General features: G+C 36.0%; 2 protein-coding genes across 4 annotated transcripts; one reads left to right on the top strand and one right to left on the bottom strand.

Annotated features, from left to right (window-relative positions):
• Positions 1-11,772: 11,772 nt before the first annotated feature.
• Positions 11,773-12,866, top strand: LOC114881368. The gene is made up of 5 exons (XM_029198134.2): positions 11,773-12,010; positions 12,084-12,216; positions 12,283-12,406; positions 12,484-12,613; positions 12,774-12,866. The coding sequence occupies exons 1-5, from the start codon at positions 11,878-11,880 to the stop codon at positions 12,791-12,793; spliced, it is 540 nt and encodes a 179-aa protein (XP_029053967.1). The 5' UTR covers positions 11,773-11,877; the 3' UTR covers positions 12,794-12,866.
• Positions 12,789-17,957, bottom strand: LOC114881367 (repetitive organellar protein-like). 3 transcript variants are annotated; one of them, XM_029198129.2, is made up of 13 exons: positions 17,716-17,955; positions 17,451-17,631; positions 16,348-16,994; positions 15,750-16,250; positions 15,456-15,676; positions 15,197-15,359; positions 14,466-14,757; positions 14,060-14,292; positions 13,768-13,911; positions 13,514-13,678; positions 13,272-13,429; positions 13,079-13,211; positions 12,789-13,003 (listed from the first exon to the last, which is right to left on the bottom strand). In XM_029198129.2, the coding sequence occupies exons 1-13, from the start codon at positions 17,737-17,739 to the stop codon at positions 12,914-12,916; spliced, it is 2,952 nt and encodes a 983-aa protein (XP_029053962.1). In that variant the 5' UTR covers positions 17,740-17,955; the 3' UTR covers positions 12,789-12,913. The 3 variants fall into 3 exon arrangements, with proteins under 3 accessions (XP_029053962.1, XP_029053964.1, XP_029053966.1); XM_029198131.2 differs by lacking the exon at positions 17,451-17,631 and having other exon boundaries at positions 17,716-17,952; XM_029198133.2 differs by lacking the exons at positions 12,789-13,003; positions 13,079-13,211; positions 13,272-13,429 and having other exon boundaries at positions 13,605-13,678; positions 13,763-13,911; positions 17,716-17,957.
• Positions 17,958-18,071: the final 114 nt, after the last annotated feature.

Genomic DNA, 18,071 nt, shown 5'->3' with positions numbered 1-18,071 from the left:
TGTCGCCATACCACTCTAGACATATTCACGTGATAACGTTTCAATATGATCGGAAAGTAAGAAGCAAGCTGTAGAGGGGAATAACACACGTTATTAAAAATCTCCCTAGACCTAGTGAGCTGCGCAAATTAAGTATGGTCTCTCGTGAAATGCAGTATCATGTACATCAGAAGTGCTAACAACTTCTGATACAATCGTTACAATTACAAATGTTTTCTGCCGTATCTATAACGTTTCGAATTTGTTTTCTTACGACTTATTAATTATCAAGTTTGCCATACCGCAATCAAATCGTTATTGGCAGGATTGTATATTCGGGTATTTTTAATTTTGTGCCGCCTCGGAAAAGGTTAAAATGTATTTAGTATCCTATTTAACGATTAGGTAGATTTTATTAATAGCTGTGGAATACTGGTATAAATGAAATAGTAATTATTTTACACTTTTTAGTGCATTTCGAAGTCGGATTTTTTTTTTTGTTAAAAATTATTTTATTTCACACTTTTTAGTAGAACGAGCAGTATTTGTAGCATGCCGTAAGGTGGTGTACTGTTCTTATTGGATAATTACAACAACAATAGTTATTAACAATAACAAATACCACAAATGTTTGCAAGTGGGATCATCGTAGGAATATCTCCTATTAGATGTAAAAGGTGTTACGGGCAATGTGTTCAACGTGGGCATTTTGTAAAATGACCGGACATTGTGTAGATTGCACATTCTTCTGGGCAATGTATATAATGGACAGGTATTTCACAAATGGCCTGGACATTTTATATAATACCCACGGTTCGTTGACATTAAACTTATTATTATTATTATTATTATTATTATTATTATTATTATTATTATTATTATTAAAACCATACATAGGTGTGATAGGTTAGGATGGGCCACACACCTAAATCCAGCCGCCGCGAAGCGGCCGGTATCGCTTTTGATATTATTTAAACAACACTATTGTCTTAGGAAAGTGTTGCCGGCCGTCTTACGGCGCGCTGTGGCCGCGGCGACCGGATTTATATATGTAACCTAATTTAACCTACCACATCTATGTAACAAGAGCGTTTCGATACATTGATCACCACCCCCTAGATATTCTGTATAATGATCGGACATTTTATAGATTGACCGAAACTTGTTACGGACATTTTGCACAGTGTCTTTTCTACACAATACCGGGTCATTTTATAAAAGGCCCACGTTAAACACTTTGTCCGTTACAAACGATTTCATCGCGATTGGTTCATTCCTTGCAAAGTAACACCAAGAAATAAGCTTTTTGCTATAACAATAGTTATTAACAATAATAAATTCCATACATTTTTGGAAGCGAGCTCATCACGAAAATATCTCCAATTAGATTGGAAATATTTCATCGCGAACGGTATATTCCTTGCAGAGTAACACCAGCGAATAGGATTCTTGCTATAACAATAGTTATTAACAATTACAAATTCCACAAATTTTTATAATTGGGATCATCGCGAAAATATCTCCAATTATGATCCGTCTCCGATCATAGTAATCGGTACATTCCTTGCAGAGTAGCGCTAAAGAATCGAAGTTTGCAATAACAATAGTTATTATATATGTACAGGTAGGTCTCGATTAGTGCGAGTAATAATTCCCAGAAATTGTTCGCATTATTTGAATTCGTACTATTCGAATATTTGGAATATAGGAATTGGTCCTTATCATACGTACATTGTTAAATTATAATAGCATAAACATGTTTAGTATTTTAACAGTGTTGATTGCACTTTCTTCTGCTTTTTCATATCTCCGTATATGTGATGATAAACCCGCAGTATTTTATCAAAGTCTCTGTTAACTTGCATGCTTCGATCCATGTCTGAATCGAAAAAAGCCTCGCAAACTTCGCATTAACTGAATTTTTGTTCACATTAAATGCGACCTGGTATCATTTTATTTTAAAATTCGCACTAAACCGAATATCGCACTATGTGAACTAGCATTAATCGAGACTTACCTGTATACTGGTTTCTGATCGACGCGATATGTGTATAGAAACTGTAGAGACAGGCGATTGCATTCTGACCCATACACCGTCATACTTCACTATGACGAACTATGCATAAATATGCGGCAAAGAGAAGACAATGTTTACCGCGAGCTTTTATCTAGAGTTCGTTTTGGTGTTTTTACGGAACAAGATATTGCCACACTACAATCGAGGACAATTCCTTTTCACTCTGAACGTAGTGAAGACAGATTAAATGAATTATGCAATTATGTCCAAACTTGCCGTTTGACGCAATTTGTATATTTCCTACGCGTTACATGTGTGATGTATTTAATACAGCCATGCTTACAACAATTAACAGCGAAGAAGTGAAACTAGTGTCACGCGACACTCTTGATTGTGTTGAATATTTAAAGAAACGTGTGCACAAACTCTTAGATAAATACGAGGGGGATAATTCGCAAACAGCTGGCTTACATAGAATTATCACTGTCAAACTTGGTGCCAAACTTGGTGATGTTAAGGCGTGATATAGATGTTACATTGGGCCTCGTAAACGGTACTATTGGAGAAATTGTTGGATTCTTACGAGCACCGGATAGTGAAGACATCAACACAGTGCAGTTTCGATTATGAACGGGTACTGTGCATTCGTTACAAAGAATTACTTCCAAGTTTGAAATAATGGATAAAGCTTATGTCCTTCGATATCAATTTCCAATATCTCTCAGTTATGGAATCACCATTCACAAATGCTAGGGATTAAGCGTAAAGACAGCTGTAGTCGATATAGGTAATAGTATTTTCAGTTGTGGTCAGGCTTATGTGGCTTTATCTCGAGTAACGACTTTAAACAGGTTGCATATAATTAATTTCAATCCGTACATGGTAAAGGCAAATACATTGGTTATACAAGAATATAACAGATTGAGAAGTATTTATAGGCCAGATTTAGTTGCACTGAAATGTAAGCCGGTACGAAGACAGAAAATTCATGATGTACAATGGACTTCCGTTTCCAAAACTCGTCCATTCTTTGTACCAGTCGATAGAGATAATGCGACAACAATCCATGCAGATGTCTCGGTTAAAGGATTCATTAAGGCTGACCACGTCTCTGGATATGCTAATGTTATATTGCAATGTATACTTTGCTGTGATAGTATGCACCGAAAGTTATTGACACGTAAAAGTTCAGATGCTATGAGAGCTGTAGCCCAAGCTTCCCTAGGCACTGATGTACAGATACTTAACTCTTTTGCTGTTAGACAACATGCGGGTGGTACTTTCGTACAAGAAATTCCACAGGACGCATCTGAATTTTTCTTGCATATTATAAATAGTTATACTGATATCCGAGCGATTGTGAAACATGAGTTAACTCACACAATACGTTGTAAATGTTGTCATCAAACGTCTGTTAACACAGAGGACAATATAATTTTAACACTAGCCTTATCTCAGGTGGAAGGAAAAAGAATAACATTCCAGGATATCATTAACACCTATTCGGAATGGAACACAGTGGATGATGCTGTATGTACTCATTGTGAACAGAAGGGTATACTTTCAAAAAGTGATATTACGACAGCTGAAAATGTTTTCATAATACAATTACCGCTATTTCACAATAAAAATGGTAAAATTGTGGACATTAAAAGACCTAACATCGCAGCCGCGCATACAGAAAGCATACGCGTTGCCCAAAATACATATAGGGCAACAAGCGCTGTATTGTATATTGATAGTAATAGTAAAGGCAAGAAACATTACACATGCTATATAAAGCATTCAAAAAAGACGTTCGTATACATTGATGATGACACAATTCAATATAAGAATCAGTGGCCAAGAGGTGCAAAAGATGTATACATGATGTTCTTTAAAAGAAGTAACGTAGGAAACCATCCAATGGCTACAAAAATACATGACACTCAATGCACCAGAGATTAATTCTAACTACATTTCATACATATAAATTAATTTAAAAAATAAATATTAACCCACAAAAAGTACATTACATGTACAAAAAAGGTAACGCCAAGTATTATAGTTTAGGCATTTTGAGCGGAACACCTCTTTGCACTAATACACAATGCATTTCAGTGTGGCCCTGAAAACGTCGTGATATCCCACAAAAAGTACATTACATGCAAAAAATAGGTAACGCCAAGTAGATTAGGCACTATATGGTACATATTTTGTGAATTTTCTAAAAAAGTAATGGATATCATGCAAAACCAGCCAAGTATTGAGTTATATATATTTTTCTAAATATTTATAGTTGGCGTTTGGCTGCCTCGTTGCGATTCAACAAAATTTGTTGTACGTTATTCAAAACCTGTGAATACATTATCGACTTTATTGGAGCGAAGCTCGGTTGGACTTTACCAAAAGGTGGGACGCAAATTCGGATGCGTCATATATCATTGGAAAGCCCTCGACGAAAGGAACACAATGGTGTGGGTAGGAGGTCTTAAAGATGTGACCTTGACTCGGTAGGGGTCAAATATATATATTGAATTTACTCAAAAGCTCGACGTTAAACCAGGATGGGTCATATGTCATTGGAAAGCCCTTGACAAGAGGAACACAATGGTGTGGGTGGGAGGTTTTAAATATGTGACCTTGACCCGCTAGAGGTCAAAAACTAAAATTATGTTAATTTTGTTGTGCGAGAGGTTTTCGTTCAGGTAGACCCGCTCCTGACGCTGAATTATGATAAAAAAGCGAATGTTGCTGTGTAACGTGCCAACCATCGCAGATACAGTACCATCACCGCCATATTTAGGTTAGGTTAGGGTTAGGTTCGCTATGCGCCAAGGGTGGGGGGGGTCCCGGTGTTGTTTGTTAGAGGTCCCGGGGCCCTTACCACAGCCCTGTGCAGGTCACCATGGGGTTTTAGCCGGTAAAAATCCGGCACTCCCCCCGGCCCCTCCCCAGGGGGGCTGGCGGCGTCTTTGGAAGATTTCCCCCCCGAAAAAAAGGGGTTAGGTTAGGTTGGGTTGGGGTATCTTTTTCGGCCACTGGTGGTTCGATGTTCACTTCGCCCGCCTGGCTCCCCGATTGGAATGGGTGGCGACCAGTCTTGGCCGCCTTTTGCCCAACCTCGGCGGGCCGGGAGTGAGGGTTCGCCGCCTATACGTGGGAATCGTCCGGTATATAGCCCTATACGAGGCTCCGATATGGGCCGGCGATCTGGCGGTCAGCAGGCACAGCTGCACTCTGCTGCGGCGGGTGGAGCGCCGGCTGGCCATCAGGATCGTGCGCGGCTACTGCACGATCTTCTACAAGCGATGGTCCTGGCAGGTCTCATCCCACTCCGGTACCAGGCGGAGGTCGAATTCAGTACATACTGGTATTCGCGAGCCCTCCGCCGGGCCGGGGAGGACCCGCCGGGGCCGACGGTCGAGGAACATCGGAGCCAGGCCCGGCTGGTCGCGGCGGAAAGGTGGCAGAGAGGGCTGCCGCCGGATGCCGCGCCGTTGGGGCGGTCCTACCGGTGAAATCGGAGTGGCGGGACCGCGGCCACGGCGGCCTGTCGTGCGGGTCACGCAGGTGCTCTCCGGACACGGGGTGTTCGGGGAGTTCCTGTGCCGGAGGAACAGGGAATGGACCCCCCACTGTTGGCTCTGCGGGGCGGCGCGGGACACCGCACAGCACACGCTGGCGGAGTGCCCGGTGTTTGCGGTGGCCCGCCACGCCCTGACAGCGGAAATAGGGGAGGATCTCTCGCCGGCAGGCGTTGTGAGACAGATGCTTGCCGGCGAGACAGAATGGAGGGCCGTGACCTCCTTCTGCGAGGAGGTCATAGCCCTCAAGGAGAGGTCGCGGACGTGGGCCGCGACGAAGACGTTGGGATCCGCCGCCGTAAAGGGTGCGAGGGGGCGATGGCGGCTTTCGCTGTTTGCCCCCCCGGCGCGACGGATGCGGGACGGGGTAGTGTAGCGGGAGGGCCCGCGTGCCCTCCTGGGAGAGATTTTTACGGGGATGTTTCTTGTGGGGGTGGGAGGGGTCGCGGTGTACCCTCCCGCCCCGGACGAAATGAGCCCGAACCCCGGTCGGACTTGGGGGCGTGCGGGTGGGGAACCCATTCTCAATCGGGGGCCCCTCTCCGTCCGCCTCGGGGGGCCGGGTGATTCCGGGCGGAGAGTGGTGTTTTCCCTCCCACATTGGGAGTGGCGCTGGCCCCCGCAGGGGGGGTGCAGCGGAGCCGAGGGAGTCCCCCTGGAGGGTGGCCGGCCATGGCTCACCGCAGCCCACAGGGGGACGACTCGGCGGGCTGCAGGCGCCCTGTTTAGGCGCCATTGCTCGCGGACCCGGGGTGTAGCCGGGGAGCCAGCGGAGCGAAGTGCTGCCCGTAGCCTGTGAGGAGATCGAGGCGCGGGGACTGCAGGCGGTACGGGCTGGGGGGCCCGGCCGCCATTGCACGCAGTTACCCCGCGATGGAGCCGGCACCGGGTGCGACCCCTGGTGTCGGCTGGGAGAGTTGGTACTCCCCCGGTGAGGGGCGCCTTCAGCGCACGGCGGGGGAGGCTCCGGAGTTTATAGTAATCAGGTCCCGGAGCCTCTGCCATACGCCAGAGGAGGCCGCCGTGGGGTTTTAGTCAATAGGAATCTGACACTCCCCCGCTGCCCTCCCCCAGGGGCGCGGGGGGTCTTATGCAAGATTTCCCCACGAAAAAAAAAAAATGGTGTCTTTTTCGAAGATTTCTCCTCGTTAAATAAGTTAATGAATTTATATGTTTTGGGGCATTTTAGTTTTTGACCTCTAGCGGATCAAGGTCACATATTTAAGACCTCCCGCCCACACCATTGTGTTGCTCTCATCAAGGGCTTTCCAATGACATATGACCAATCCGGATTTGCGTCCCACCTTTTGGTAAAGGTTAACCCGAAGCTCCTCTATTAAACGACTGATAGGCATTTTTTGTGACTTTTTAACTCAAAAACTGGATTATCAATTTTGACCATTCTTTGCAAGCTGATCACAGTGGTCACTATGAGTGTTTATATAGAATAAAATCAGAAATCGGTGGTGTCCTTGAAGAATGGTCACAGAAACCGATACCCATGTTAAGGGGCTAGGCGCAGGTAATGCAGACAGGTGACGTTACCGGCAAAAATGGGCCTAAATAGGGGTTTACGGGAATACACTTTTCGTCCTTATATGAGAAGATTTGGGGCTGGGTGATGGTTCGTTCGAAAGAGGAAGGTCCAATGCAGGGCGCTCTGGTCATGGTTCAACAAATTTTGTTGAATCGCAACGAGGCAGCCAAACGCCAAGTATAAATATTTTGAAAAATATATATAACTCAATACTTGGCTGGTTTTGCATGATATCCATTACTTTTTTAGAAAATTCACAAAATATGTACCATATAGTGCCTAATCTACTTGGCGTTACCGTTTTTTTTACATGTAATGTACTTTTTGTGGGATATAGCTATTGTAGCAGCCGTATAGTACCATTTAGGTGTATGCGAAAGCATGCCATTAGTTGCATGCAATAACTGAGATGGCGCTGAAATCAGTTTCTGTTCGGCCTAATTTTCGGTGAAACATTGACTGTTTTACCCAGTGGTTTTACCGTCGCGGAATTCGAAGTTCGGTCTCGACGCTCGCATCATCTTAAGGTGATGCGAGCGTCGAAAACTTTACCGACAGTCCCTAGAAAAATCCCTAGAACGTAGAACACACCATTTTTCGTTCCTGCTGAACAGATTGCAAAGAAATTTGATGGACGTGTTCAGGAGGCCCTGAAGAATGGCGCTCTGGTCCTTATTTTACCTAAATCGTCAAAAAGTTGTAAAATATTGAAATTGCTGTCTGTCCACGGTCAAGAAAATGGCGGATCAGACTCACCTGCATTAATTTATTTCTAATATAAACATTTTTGCGAATCGAATGTCCAAATAGAGACCAGAGTGCCATTCTTTGGATCGGATAGAGCAAAACGAGCACTCGGGTAATGGTGTACAAGCTTTCGTTTAGAAAAATAGTGTAATCTACGATTTCGTTGATTTTTCACTCGCGAAAGACGTCAAAAAGGTAAAACAGACCACAAATTTAGTTCGTCGTTTTTTCTGTAGGGCGCAGTTCGTTCGTTTTCTGCGCTCGACCGCACGCTCATTCACAGCTCGTATATGTGAATACAATGTATCGTGGAGAATGGGACGTTCGAGCCTGGAAGAGGCGATGAACTCCGACTCGTGAATTTCTTTTTCACGCGAGGTTCTATCGATTACGATAGTGATTTTCAATCCACGTGTCACGAGATGTACTATCATTATTTTTTGTTGCTATTATTATTCTTTTTTTTAGTGAAACTGCAGAACAAATACGTCCTTCCCGATTTCGATGATTTTTTGATATGTTAAAAAAATTGATATGTTGAACAACTTTTTCTTATACATATAAGGAACGTTCTCGCTTAGTTTCCGAGATATTCGCAAAAATATAGTTGTTGATCTGTGACAGCATACATTGCGTCAAATTGCTTGCCACTTTTCTGTTTAGAAACGAGGATCGAACGAGAGTGAAGGTTTCGTTCACAACTGCATATACCAGACTCCAAGAAATGTCTATTCAAACCCAATTACAAGTGAATGTTATCGATGTAATCAGTTAGGTTATAGTATACAGGGTGTCCCACATAACTCTTAACAGCTCAATATCTCGAAAACTATGACATCGATTTTAAAGTTCTTGGTCTCAAATTGCATGAATTTGAAGGGCCTTACTAACTACATAACCATGAAGTAGCCCACCCTTTTTCTTTAATGGGGGGCGGGGGTATCTTTATAATTTTAAATGGAACCCCCTATAAAACGTTACATATTTAGATTCTACAGGAAAAAACAAGGATATTTTGTCTGAAACATTTTTTGGTCAGATATTTCCATGATGAGATTATAACAGTTTGAAGTTTCAACTTGTAGGTACTTCCTTGTAGGTACAATTCTTGAATTTGACTCAGTTATCCATGAAAACGTTCTCATCGTCAAAAAAAAAAAGATTGAGTCTCAGCGGAGTCGAACCTACGAAAAGAAGTTTCCAGCGGTTTAGCAGTCAGACGCTTTACCGCTGGACCACCGACACCGTTGAAAATGCCTTTAACTTTTTCAAATATAACCGTCTTAACGTAGTTTTATCAATTGGTTTTGTTTACTTTAATTCCTATTCTATTCCACTGCATGTAAAAACATTGAACAGTGTATATACCATGTATTTGATAAATAACAGACGAAAATTCGTCGAATAAGTAACTCTAACACGCAAAAAACAGCGAAAAAATAGGTTTTTAATTTTTTTAACTATGGCGCACCCCTGCCAAAAATCTGAAAAAAATTGAGGATAATAGTATCAATAATATACACTTATAAACAAAATATGATCGTAGGACCTCATCTCCTTCAATACAAAATCGCCATTTTTCAGGATTTTTCGACGCTTTTGATTTTTTACGGCTTCAGTTTTCAATATAAAAATCTGGAAAAATTCTGTAATATGTGCCTCATAAGTAGAAATGTCTCTGACTTTTTTCAGAATTTTCGAATGTCATTAAATAGGAGAAATTGGCCAAAAACCTCGCAATCACATTTTTACCCGTAACTACCCTCCCAGATGAGATACAGGGTTGAAACTTGGCACAGACTGGGTTTTTTTTTATCACCTATCGAATGGTTCATAGCAAGTCGAATTTGGTTTGGGGGCACTTTTGACCATCTTATCCGGCTATACCCTTTCTAGTGTACTGAATTTGGCAACACCTTTTTTACATGTTTGACATTGCACTCTACAATTCATATGTTTTATATAACAAAATCAATAATACCAACAAAATCGGAATTGGGAGCTTTCGACTGGACATAGCAGAACAAATCCTACAAAAAGTTACACTACCGGATTATAAAACCCGTGGACGTCCTTCATGTAGTGACACCCCGGCTAGGTTGCAGGCTAAAAGATAGGGACATTTTCCAGAATACATTCCTTCAACTCAGAATAAAAGAAAACCTACTAAGAGGTGCCGTGTGTGTTACAAGAATAAAATTAGAAGTGAGACTCCCTGGCAGTGTAAACAATGCAGGATTCCTTTGCACTTACCAGAGTGTTTTGAAAAGTACCACACGCTTGAAGACTATTAACCATATACCTTATTAAAGTTTTGCTCTGATTTTTTCTTAATTTTACCGTTTTTAATGTCATTTAACAATATGTAAAAATGAATATTAATTAAGAATATGTAAGAATTATAAAATGAAACAAGTTTTGGTAATTATTGAGATTAGGTTACACCTCACCGATTTTGATGAAATTTAAATATATTGTAAAACTCAACATTTTGAACAACTTTTTCCTATACATATAACCGCCGCTCGGCCTTAGTTTTCGAGATATTTTCGAAAAGCTGTTGAAACTATCCCACTGAATTCTGGCCACCCGTGTGTGTCCGTGACAACGTACGCATTAGTATGGGATCGCCGCTTTTCTACTGTTTCTGCAGGCAACAGCACGGCGACTAATGACCAATATATACCTTGTGTACTTCTGTACACAGCTATGATGGCACCTAATATAGCCTAACCTAACCTAGTCTACTCTACCTAATCAGTGAATTAAGTTAGGTTAGGCTAAATTGCTATTTTGGTCGCCGTTAGGCGACCAGACACACATACTGAGATTCAAAATCATGAAAATTAGTTGAACTTAATTTTTAAGCCCACCCGTAATATATGTATATATATATTGATGTCGGTCGCCGTGCTGCTGCCTGCAAAAACAGTAGAAAAGCGGCGATCCCATACTAATGCGTACGTTGTCACCGACACACACGGATGGCCAGAATTCAATGTGTTAGTTTCGACAGTTTTTCGAAAATATCTTTAAAACTAAGGCCGAGCGGCGGTTATATGTATAGGAAAAAGTTGTTCAAAATGTCTAATTTTACAACATATTTAAATTTCAACAAAATCGGTGAGGAGTAACCTAATCTCAATAATTACCATATCAATTTTTATAACATATCAAAAAATCATTGAAATCGGGAAGGACGTATTTGTTCTTCAGTTTCACTAAAAAAAAGAATAATAATAACAACAAAAAATAATGATAGTACGTCTTGTGACACATGGGTTGAAAATCGCTATCCTAGTCGATAGAACGATGCGTGAAAAAGAAATTCACGCGTCGGAATTCATCGCCTATACAAGGCTCGAACGTCCCATTCTCCACGATACATTGTATCGTCGTCGACGGTTCGGTCGACGCATGCATATTCACATATACGAGCTGCGAATAAGCGCGCGGTCGAGCACAGAAAACGAACGAACTGCGCCTTACCGAAAAAACGAGGAACTAAATTTGTGGTCTGTTTTACCTTCTTGACGTCTTTCGCGAGTAAAAAATCAACGAAATCGTAGTTTTCGGTTTTTGTCTAAACGAAAGGTTGTACACCATCCCCTGAGTGCTCGTTTTGCTCTATCCGACCCAAAGAATGGCGCTCTGGTCTCTATTTGGACATTCGTTTATCAAAAATGTTTATATTACAAATAAATTAATGCAGGTGAGTCCGATTCGCCATTTTCTTGACTGTGGACAGACACAAATTTCAATATTTTATAACTTTTTGACGATTTGGGTAAAATAAGGACCAGAGCGCCATTCTGTAGGGCCTCCTAGACACATTCCTCAAATTTTTTTGCATTCTGTTTAGAAATGACGACGAAAACCGAAAACTCGCGTCTAGGGATTTTTCTAGGGACTGTCGGTAAAGTTTTTGACGCTCGCATCGCCTTAATGCCAGCTTAGAAATAAGTTGCGACTGTGAGTACGGGCCATAAATTAATTTTTGTTTATTTGTTTATATTTTTCAATTTCATAAAATGGATAATGTTGAAAAAGTCATCGAGCTTCTACATAAGAGAAAAACCATCCGTGAAGTCCATTTCACAAATGCAGAAAGACAACAAGTTGCAAAATATAATAATGTAATGGAAAGGTTACAGACTCTAAAAGGTTTACAATTTTACAATGTAACATTGTATTATTTGACTTTAAACTATATATTCGTTAATAAAATTTGTTATAGATAATAGAAATGATTGTAAAGAAAATATTAGTAAGAATCTTCTACATCTGACAACACATAAACATTCAATATATAAACTAATTTATAATTCAGAAAATAGTGCAGGATTGCCAGTTTCTTATGACCATCATCGGTATGATAAATTCTAAAGAATATTTTTTTATACTGCAAAACATGTCTTAAAAACATATTCTTTTAGGCAAATGATAATGCTTTTATCTGAAGGGATTGATTTTATAAATAAGTTGCAGAACATTTATAAAAATTTGGATAATGAAAACAAAGAAAATAATGCAAATTCTGCAAATCTTACTCATGATATTGTACATTTATTTTTTGTTAATTGGGTCATAAAACAATATTTAAAATATTTATCAAATTTTTGCATATTTTTTTTCAGACATCTTGTACACGTTCTGTAGAAAGAGAGCTTTATAAAATAAAGTTACTAATTGCTGAAATACAAATATTACAGAATAATGCGGATTTATTGAATAAGTTAAAACAAGAAAATTGTTTAAATGCTAGTGGTAAGTTTAATTTTATAGTAAAAATCATTTCAAATTTTTCAAGTAAACTAAAAATAAGTATAATAAAAGATTAAAGGAAATTATCTTTTTAAAATTTTAAATACATAATTTCTGAATAATATAATAATCTTATGAATAAGGTAATCATTTTTATTTCTAGATGAAGGTATGGAAATTTAAAGAGTGCTAAGTAGAACTTTAATAAGAAAATTACATTTTGTTATTATAGTATTAAAAATTAATATTTTTTAATCAGAACCTTTTCTATTTGTATTTACTTGCTATTAACATAGAAAATTATTAATCGTCAAACATTTGTGTGTAATTATTAATGGAATCAATTTCATCATTGATATTTAATGTTAACATAGTTAAGTTTGGATCTATATTCTGTAATAAACATATGTTGAATAAATGTTACTTTTACAAAATTTTTTAGGACATTAAAACACTTTAATCTTTCACCATTATTTCTGAAGTAATTTGAAACTGTGACTGCACATCTGAGAACGATAATACCTCATTTTGAAAATAATACAGGGCATCTGTATCTCTTTCCGATTTCCCCTGCTCATAGGCCAATGATACCAATCTATCTCTTCGAAATAAACACCCATGTTTAATTTTTAAATATTCTCTTTTAAAAACAAATACTTACTTCGTTATGTTGTATTTCTTGGTAGCCGTTTCTTTTTCTCTTTCCATTAATTCTTCAAATTGAATTTGTAACTGGTTAAATTTTTCCTTATTTTGGTTTTCTAAATATCTCGCTTCTTCCAAAGCTTTTAATCCTTCATTTTTTTTAGTTAAAACTAACTATAAAATTGCAAAATAATAATTCTTTAACATTTTACTGTATCAATGCTAATATTATGATACAATTTTTATAATAAATATTACCTGTGTTAGATTTTCTAGTTCTTTAGCACGTAAAATAAGTTGATTTTCTTTATCTTGTAAAAATTGTTTACAGATATTAAATTCATTAATTTTTTTTTGCCATTTTAATTTTTCTTTGTTAGCATAAATAGTTGCTTCTTGTGCAGTTTTAATAGCAACTTCTAACTATATGATTATAACAGTATAAATCAATTTATGTTTTTATTAAATAACTATTCATAAATTTTTATTTTAGTTGATATAACTTACATTACCTCTAGTTTGGCATATTTATGATTGCTACTTTTGAGCTTACTTAATACTTCTAGTTGTGCTTTTTTTGTTGCAACTATTTCTTTTTCTTGTACGAGTAATTGCAGTTGTTTCTCTTGTTCCTTCACCCAAGTTTCTTTTAATGTCTATAATCATTAAACAGGGTAAGTTGGAAATTGTAATACAGCTCAATAATTATTTATACTTACTAACAGCAATAAATACTTTCATGAAAATAATTAATAGATTAAATATAAGGTACTAATGATTTTAATATAAAATAATTTAATATACCTGTAAATAATTTCCTTCCCACTTTACTCTTTCTTCAAATAATTCTCTCTCATGTAAAAGATTAGCTGATTTTTTGTTAAACATTTCTTGTAGTCGAGTACTTAACATGTTTTGTTTTTGAAGTTCAGTTATAAGTTGTATAATGCGTGTGCTGAACTGTTCTGTTGTTTCAATAAATTTATTACGGTGTTCTTCCAAAATATCATTTTGATTTTTTAACTCAAGCTTTTGAGCTATAAGTATTACATAAAGTTTAATTAAAAAATTAGTTCAGTGTTGTAACAAAAAATATAATAAAAATGATCATTATTTTTTGAATTATTATAAGTTTATCCAATAAAGAGTATATTCATTTTTAATGATATCTGTTTTTAAAAATTTATTATTTATTACATATTAAAGATACCTTTTATATGATCTTCAAGAATTTTCAAAGTATTCTCTCGGAACTCAATTATTTGATTGTGTTTGATTTCTAATTTTTCCTTGTTTTCTAATATAGTTCCGATAATGCTATTAGCTTTCTGTAATATATCTTCTATGTCAGTTTTTCGATTTGTCATCGTTTCTATCATTTGATCTTCTATTTGTTTAGCTTTAGATATGCTTTCTATTATATTGGAATATTCCTTTCGCAAAAGTTTTATATTTACAGAGTGTAAGTCAAATAATTCTTTTATTTGTTGAGCATGATCATTCTGTTGAAATCAATTTAATATAGTTCTTTTTATTTCAGAAACATTTAACAGTGTAAGTGTATAAAATAAATGAAATAAAAAATGTATAAAACAAATGAAGTTAATCAAATACTTTAATAATCAGTAAAAAGAAATGATCTATTATTATAGAAATCATTAAAACAATTATAAGAATAGACTCTTGATGTATTATTCATAATATAATTATAATTATACTTAATATATTAACATTAGCATAAGTATGATCTTTTTCTGGGGTGAGTCTGGCCCCTTAGCTTTACTATTAGTATAAAATATTTAATATTGTTTAATTCTAACTTCATTCGAAACTTAGAATTTCGGTATTTTATAGTTGTATAATTTTAGAATCTTAAAACTTTAGAATGGTGAGAAGGTCAATTTTGAGAGGAAGGGAGATATCAAATATAAAAAATGTAACCTTTAAATTATGAATTTCTTGTTTGTATTGATTTTCTATTTGTTCCTTTTCGTCCTTCAATTTTTCTAATTTTGTCATGTAGTCTGTCTCCAAACATTCTATTTCCTGCCTAGTCCTCTCTTCTGATTTCATCATTGCTTCTTTTACAAATGAAATTTGTCTCCTAAAAATTAGGTTTTCTTATTTTACCTTACTTTTATTAATATATATGTATAATTCTTATTATTTATATACTATATAATTATATATATGTATTTACTCATAGAATTCTGTTTGAAATGTTATTTCATCCTTGTGTCTTTCATTTACAGTAGACAACAAAACTTCTAATTTTGATTTTTCCACTTGTAACTTTTTTATTATCTTTTCCATTTCTTCCATTTCATTTGTAAATTCTTTTTCTCTACGATTTGACTCTGATGTACAACTTGCATAAACTGATGTTGTACTTGATGTAGAAATAAGCTGTGTCATCAATACCTTAAAAAAAGAAAAAATATATATCTTTATGCTCTTTCCAACTCTTTAATGCATTTTATTTAACAAACCTTACTTGAATATATTGATCAATACGTTCTTGTTGCATTTTTATTTGTTTTTCTAACGAAGCTTGCCTTTCAAATTGCAATTTTAATAAAGTATTAAATTGTTCTTCTTGATTATGGAGTATAGTACATTGAGCATTTGATACCTTATTTAATTCTTTATTCTGTTGCGAAATCACTGTTGCAGTTTTTAGGTCATGTTCTGGCTGCTGCATATTAATAAGTGCAGTTTGTTGATTAAATTGTGTACCAAACAACATTGAAAGATGTTTTGAATGAACAGATGCAGCTTTTGAATCACTTGCATCAGATATCTTTAAATCTGTTGCACTGTTTATAGAAGTTTCAATGTTTTGCTTAGATGTAGATATTTCATCTGTTTCTTTCAGCTTTTTTTCTGATTTTCTATCTTCTAATTTTGTTGAACCACCCAACCATTCTGGCAAATTTTCTTCTGTTTTAGTACCTTGTAATTTTAAATCTTTACTTTGCACATTTTCATTTATCATCTTAAAAAAATATAAAAATTACAAACATCATCTGCATTACTGTAAAGACTGATAAAGATATGTTTTCTCTATATTAGTAATCATTAAATATATTTACCAGTTGAAGACTTTGTTCTGGTAACAAACTAGTGGATAATAAACCAAGAGGATCATTTATAAGTTCTATATTCCTTTTACCACTTTGAGATTCTTTAGTAGAAATTTTAGTTGATTGATTAATAGATTGAGATCTTGAGTCTGGTAAAGTACTCATAGATTGTATCATAGTGTCCGATTCCATTTTTCTAATATACTTAGGATTAACAGAATCCAGAACTATTGATGAGTGAAATTTATTTCCAAATATGTTATCTTTTAATGATAGCCTTCTTGATTTATTGTCTATTGTATCTGATTTATCAATTAAATTTGTTAAAATATCTTCATCTCTTTTAGCTATATTTTTTAACTGTTCAGTTTTTTTTTCTGTAATTAATTCATTTTGCAATGTACTAAAAATATCCTTAGAAACAGAGTAACTGTTTTGTTTCTGTGAAAATAACTGATTATCTTCTTGCTCAAAATTAAATTTTGATTCCAATTCATTGTTCAATTTAATACTTGTTGTAGGTACAATTGGTGTTTTGATTTTAAACAAATCTTCTGCCATGTTACTTTTACTATCAGATGAAAATAATCTCTCCTCTTTAGTAGAAGTTTCTTCATTAAATGGCAAATCAAATAAGAAGTTATCTTTGATAGAATCTATATACAAATAACATTTCATTTATTATAACATGGGAATAGTAATATCCCTGATAGCCAAACCTGCGCATAGCAGATTCTGTCGGATTCCTGTTACATGGTTTTGTAAGCAGAATGGCTACAGATTTGATGCAGGATCTGTTAAATACAGTTATTGCAGCAGATTGACGGCAGAAATGTAACAAACCCTGCTAAAGCAGATTGGCGTCAGAAACAGAGCAGATCCTGCTAACATAATCTGTTGCCAAATTGGAGGCAGAAACAGAACAGAGTCAGTGCACAGACAGTGATGGCAGATTTGCGGCAGATTGGCAGCAGACATATTAAACATCTCATTGATAGTTATATAAGTTTTTTATATAAAAACACTGATTTTAAGATTTATAATAGTAACAATACTCTAATTAATTATAAGTTATAACTTTAATTTTATTTTTATTATAATTATATAAACACCTTTAAATATAACTTTCTTTTTCGTTTCCCCATTCATTTGCATATGAGAATCTTTAACAGTACTTGCAGTAGATTCTGATTTTTTAAATGATTCATTAAATAATTCTATGTCTAAGCTATCCATATCTTCTAATGTTTTTGAAATTATTTCTAAATTTGAAGTTCCAGTAAGATCAATCATCTATATAAATACATACATCAAATTTAAAAAAGTGAAACAAATATTTGTTCAATTCATATATTCAACTAAAGAAGTAATAAATACCTTCATATATATAAATAAGTACATACAAATCGGATGTCTATAATTATGTGAAAATTGTTTTAAATATCTTTATTATAAAATTAAAAATATAAACATTGCTACCAACAACTAGAAGAATTCGATTTTGTTTAATTGTATTTTATTTGAATTGTTTGGGTATTAGTAAACAGTTTCTATGGCAACTATCCATGGAATTAAATACAATACATAACAATAAATGAATAACTAGCATAGTATACGAAACATTTTTGTATTATTTTATATTTAAAATTATATAAAAAGTTTAAAATTTAAATTTGTTTTAATAAAAAAGTAAAAAAAAATTTATTTTATAAATAAATATTACTGAATTTATT

This window comes from Osmia bicornis, chromosome 13 (genome assembly GCF_907164935.1).
Source record: "Osmia bicornis bicornis chromosome 13, iOsmBic2.1, whole genome shotgun sequence".
Lineage (NCBI taxonomy): Eukaryota > Metazoa > Arthropoda > Insecta > Hymenoptera > Megachilidae > Osmia > Osmia bicornis.
Note: the sequence above shows the minus strand (reverse complement) of the source record. Positions and strands in the feature narration are given on the sequence as shown.

Bases quoted from the DNA above. Each gene is read 5' to 3' on its own strand.
- LOC114881368 (XM_029198134.2), top strand. From the start codon at position 11,878: ATGGATAATGTTGAAAAAGTCATCGAGCTTCTACATAAGAGAAAAACC. The intron at 12,217-12,282 runs GTATGATAAATT...ATATTCTTTTAG, and splicing joins GTTTCTTATGACCATCATCG to GCAAATGATAATGCTTTTAT. The intron at 12,614-12,773 runs GTAAGTTTAATT...TTTTATTTCTAG, and splicing joins AAATTGTTTAAATGCTAGTG to ATGAAGGTATGGAAATTTAA.
- LOC114881367 (XM_029198129.2), bottom strand. From the start codon at position 17,739: ATGTACTTATTTATATATATGAAG. The intron at 16,251-16,347 runs GTAAATATATTT...TATTTTTTTAAG, and splicing joins CAGAACAAAGTCTTCAACTG to ATGATAAATGAAAATGTGCA. The intron at 14,293-14,465 runs GTATCTTTAATA...TAATACTTATAG, and splicing joins TCTTGAAGATCATATAAAAG to CTCAAAAGCTTGAGTTAAAA.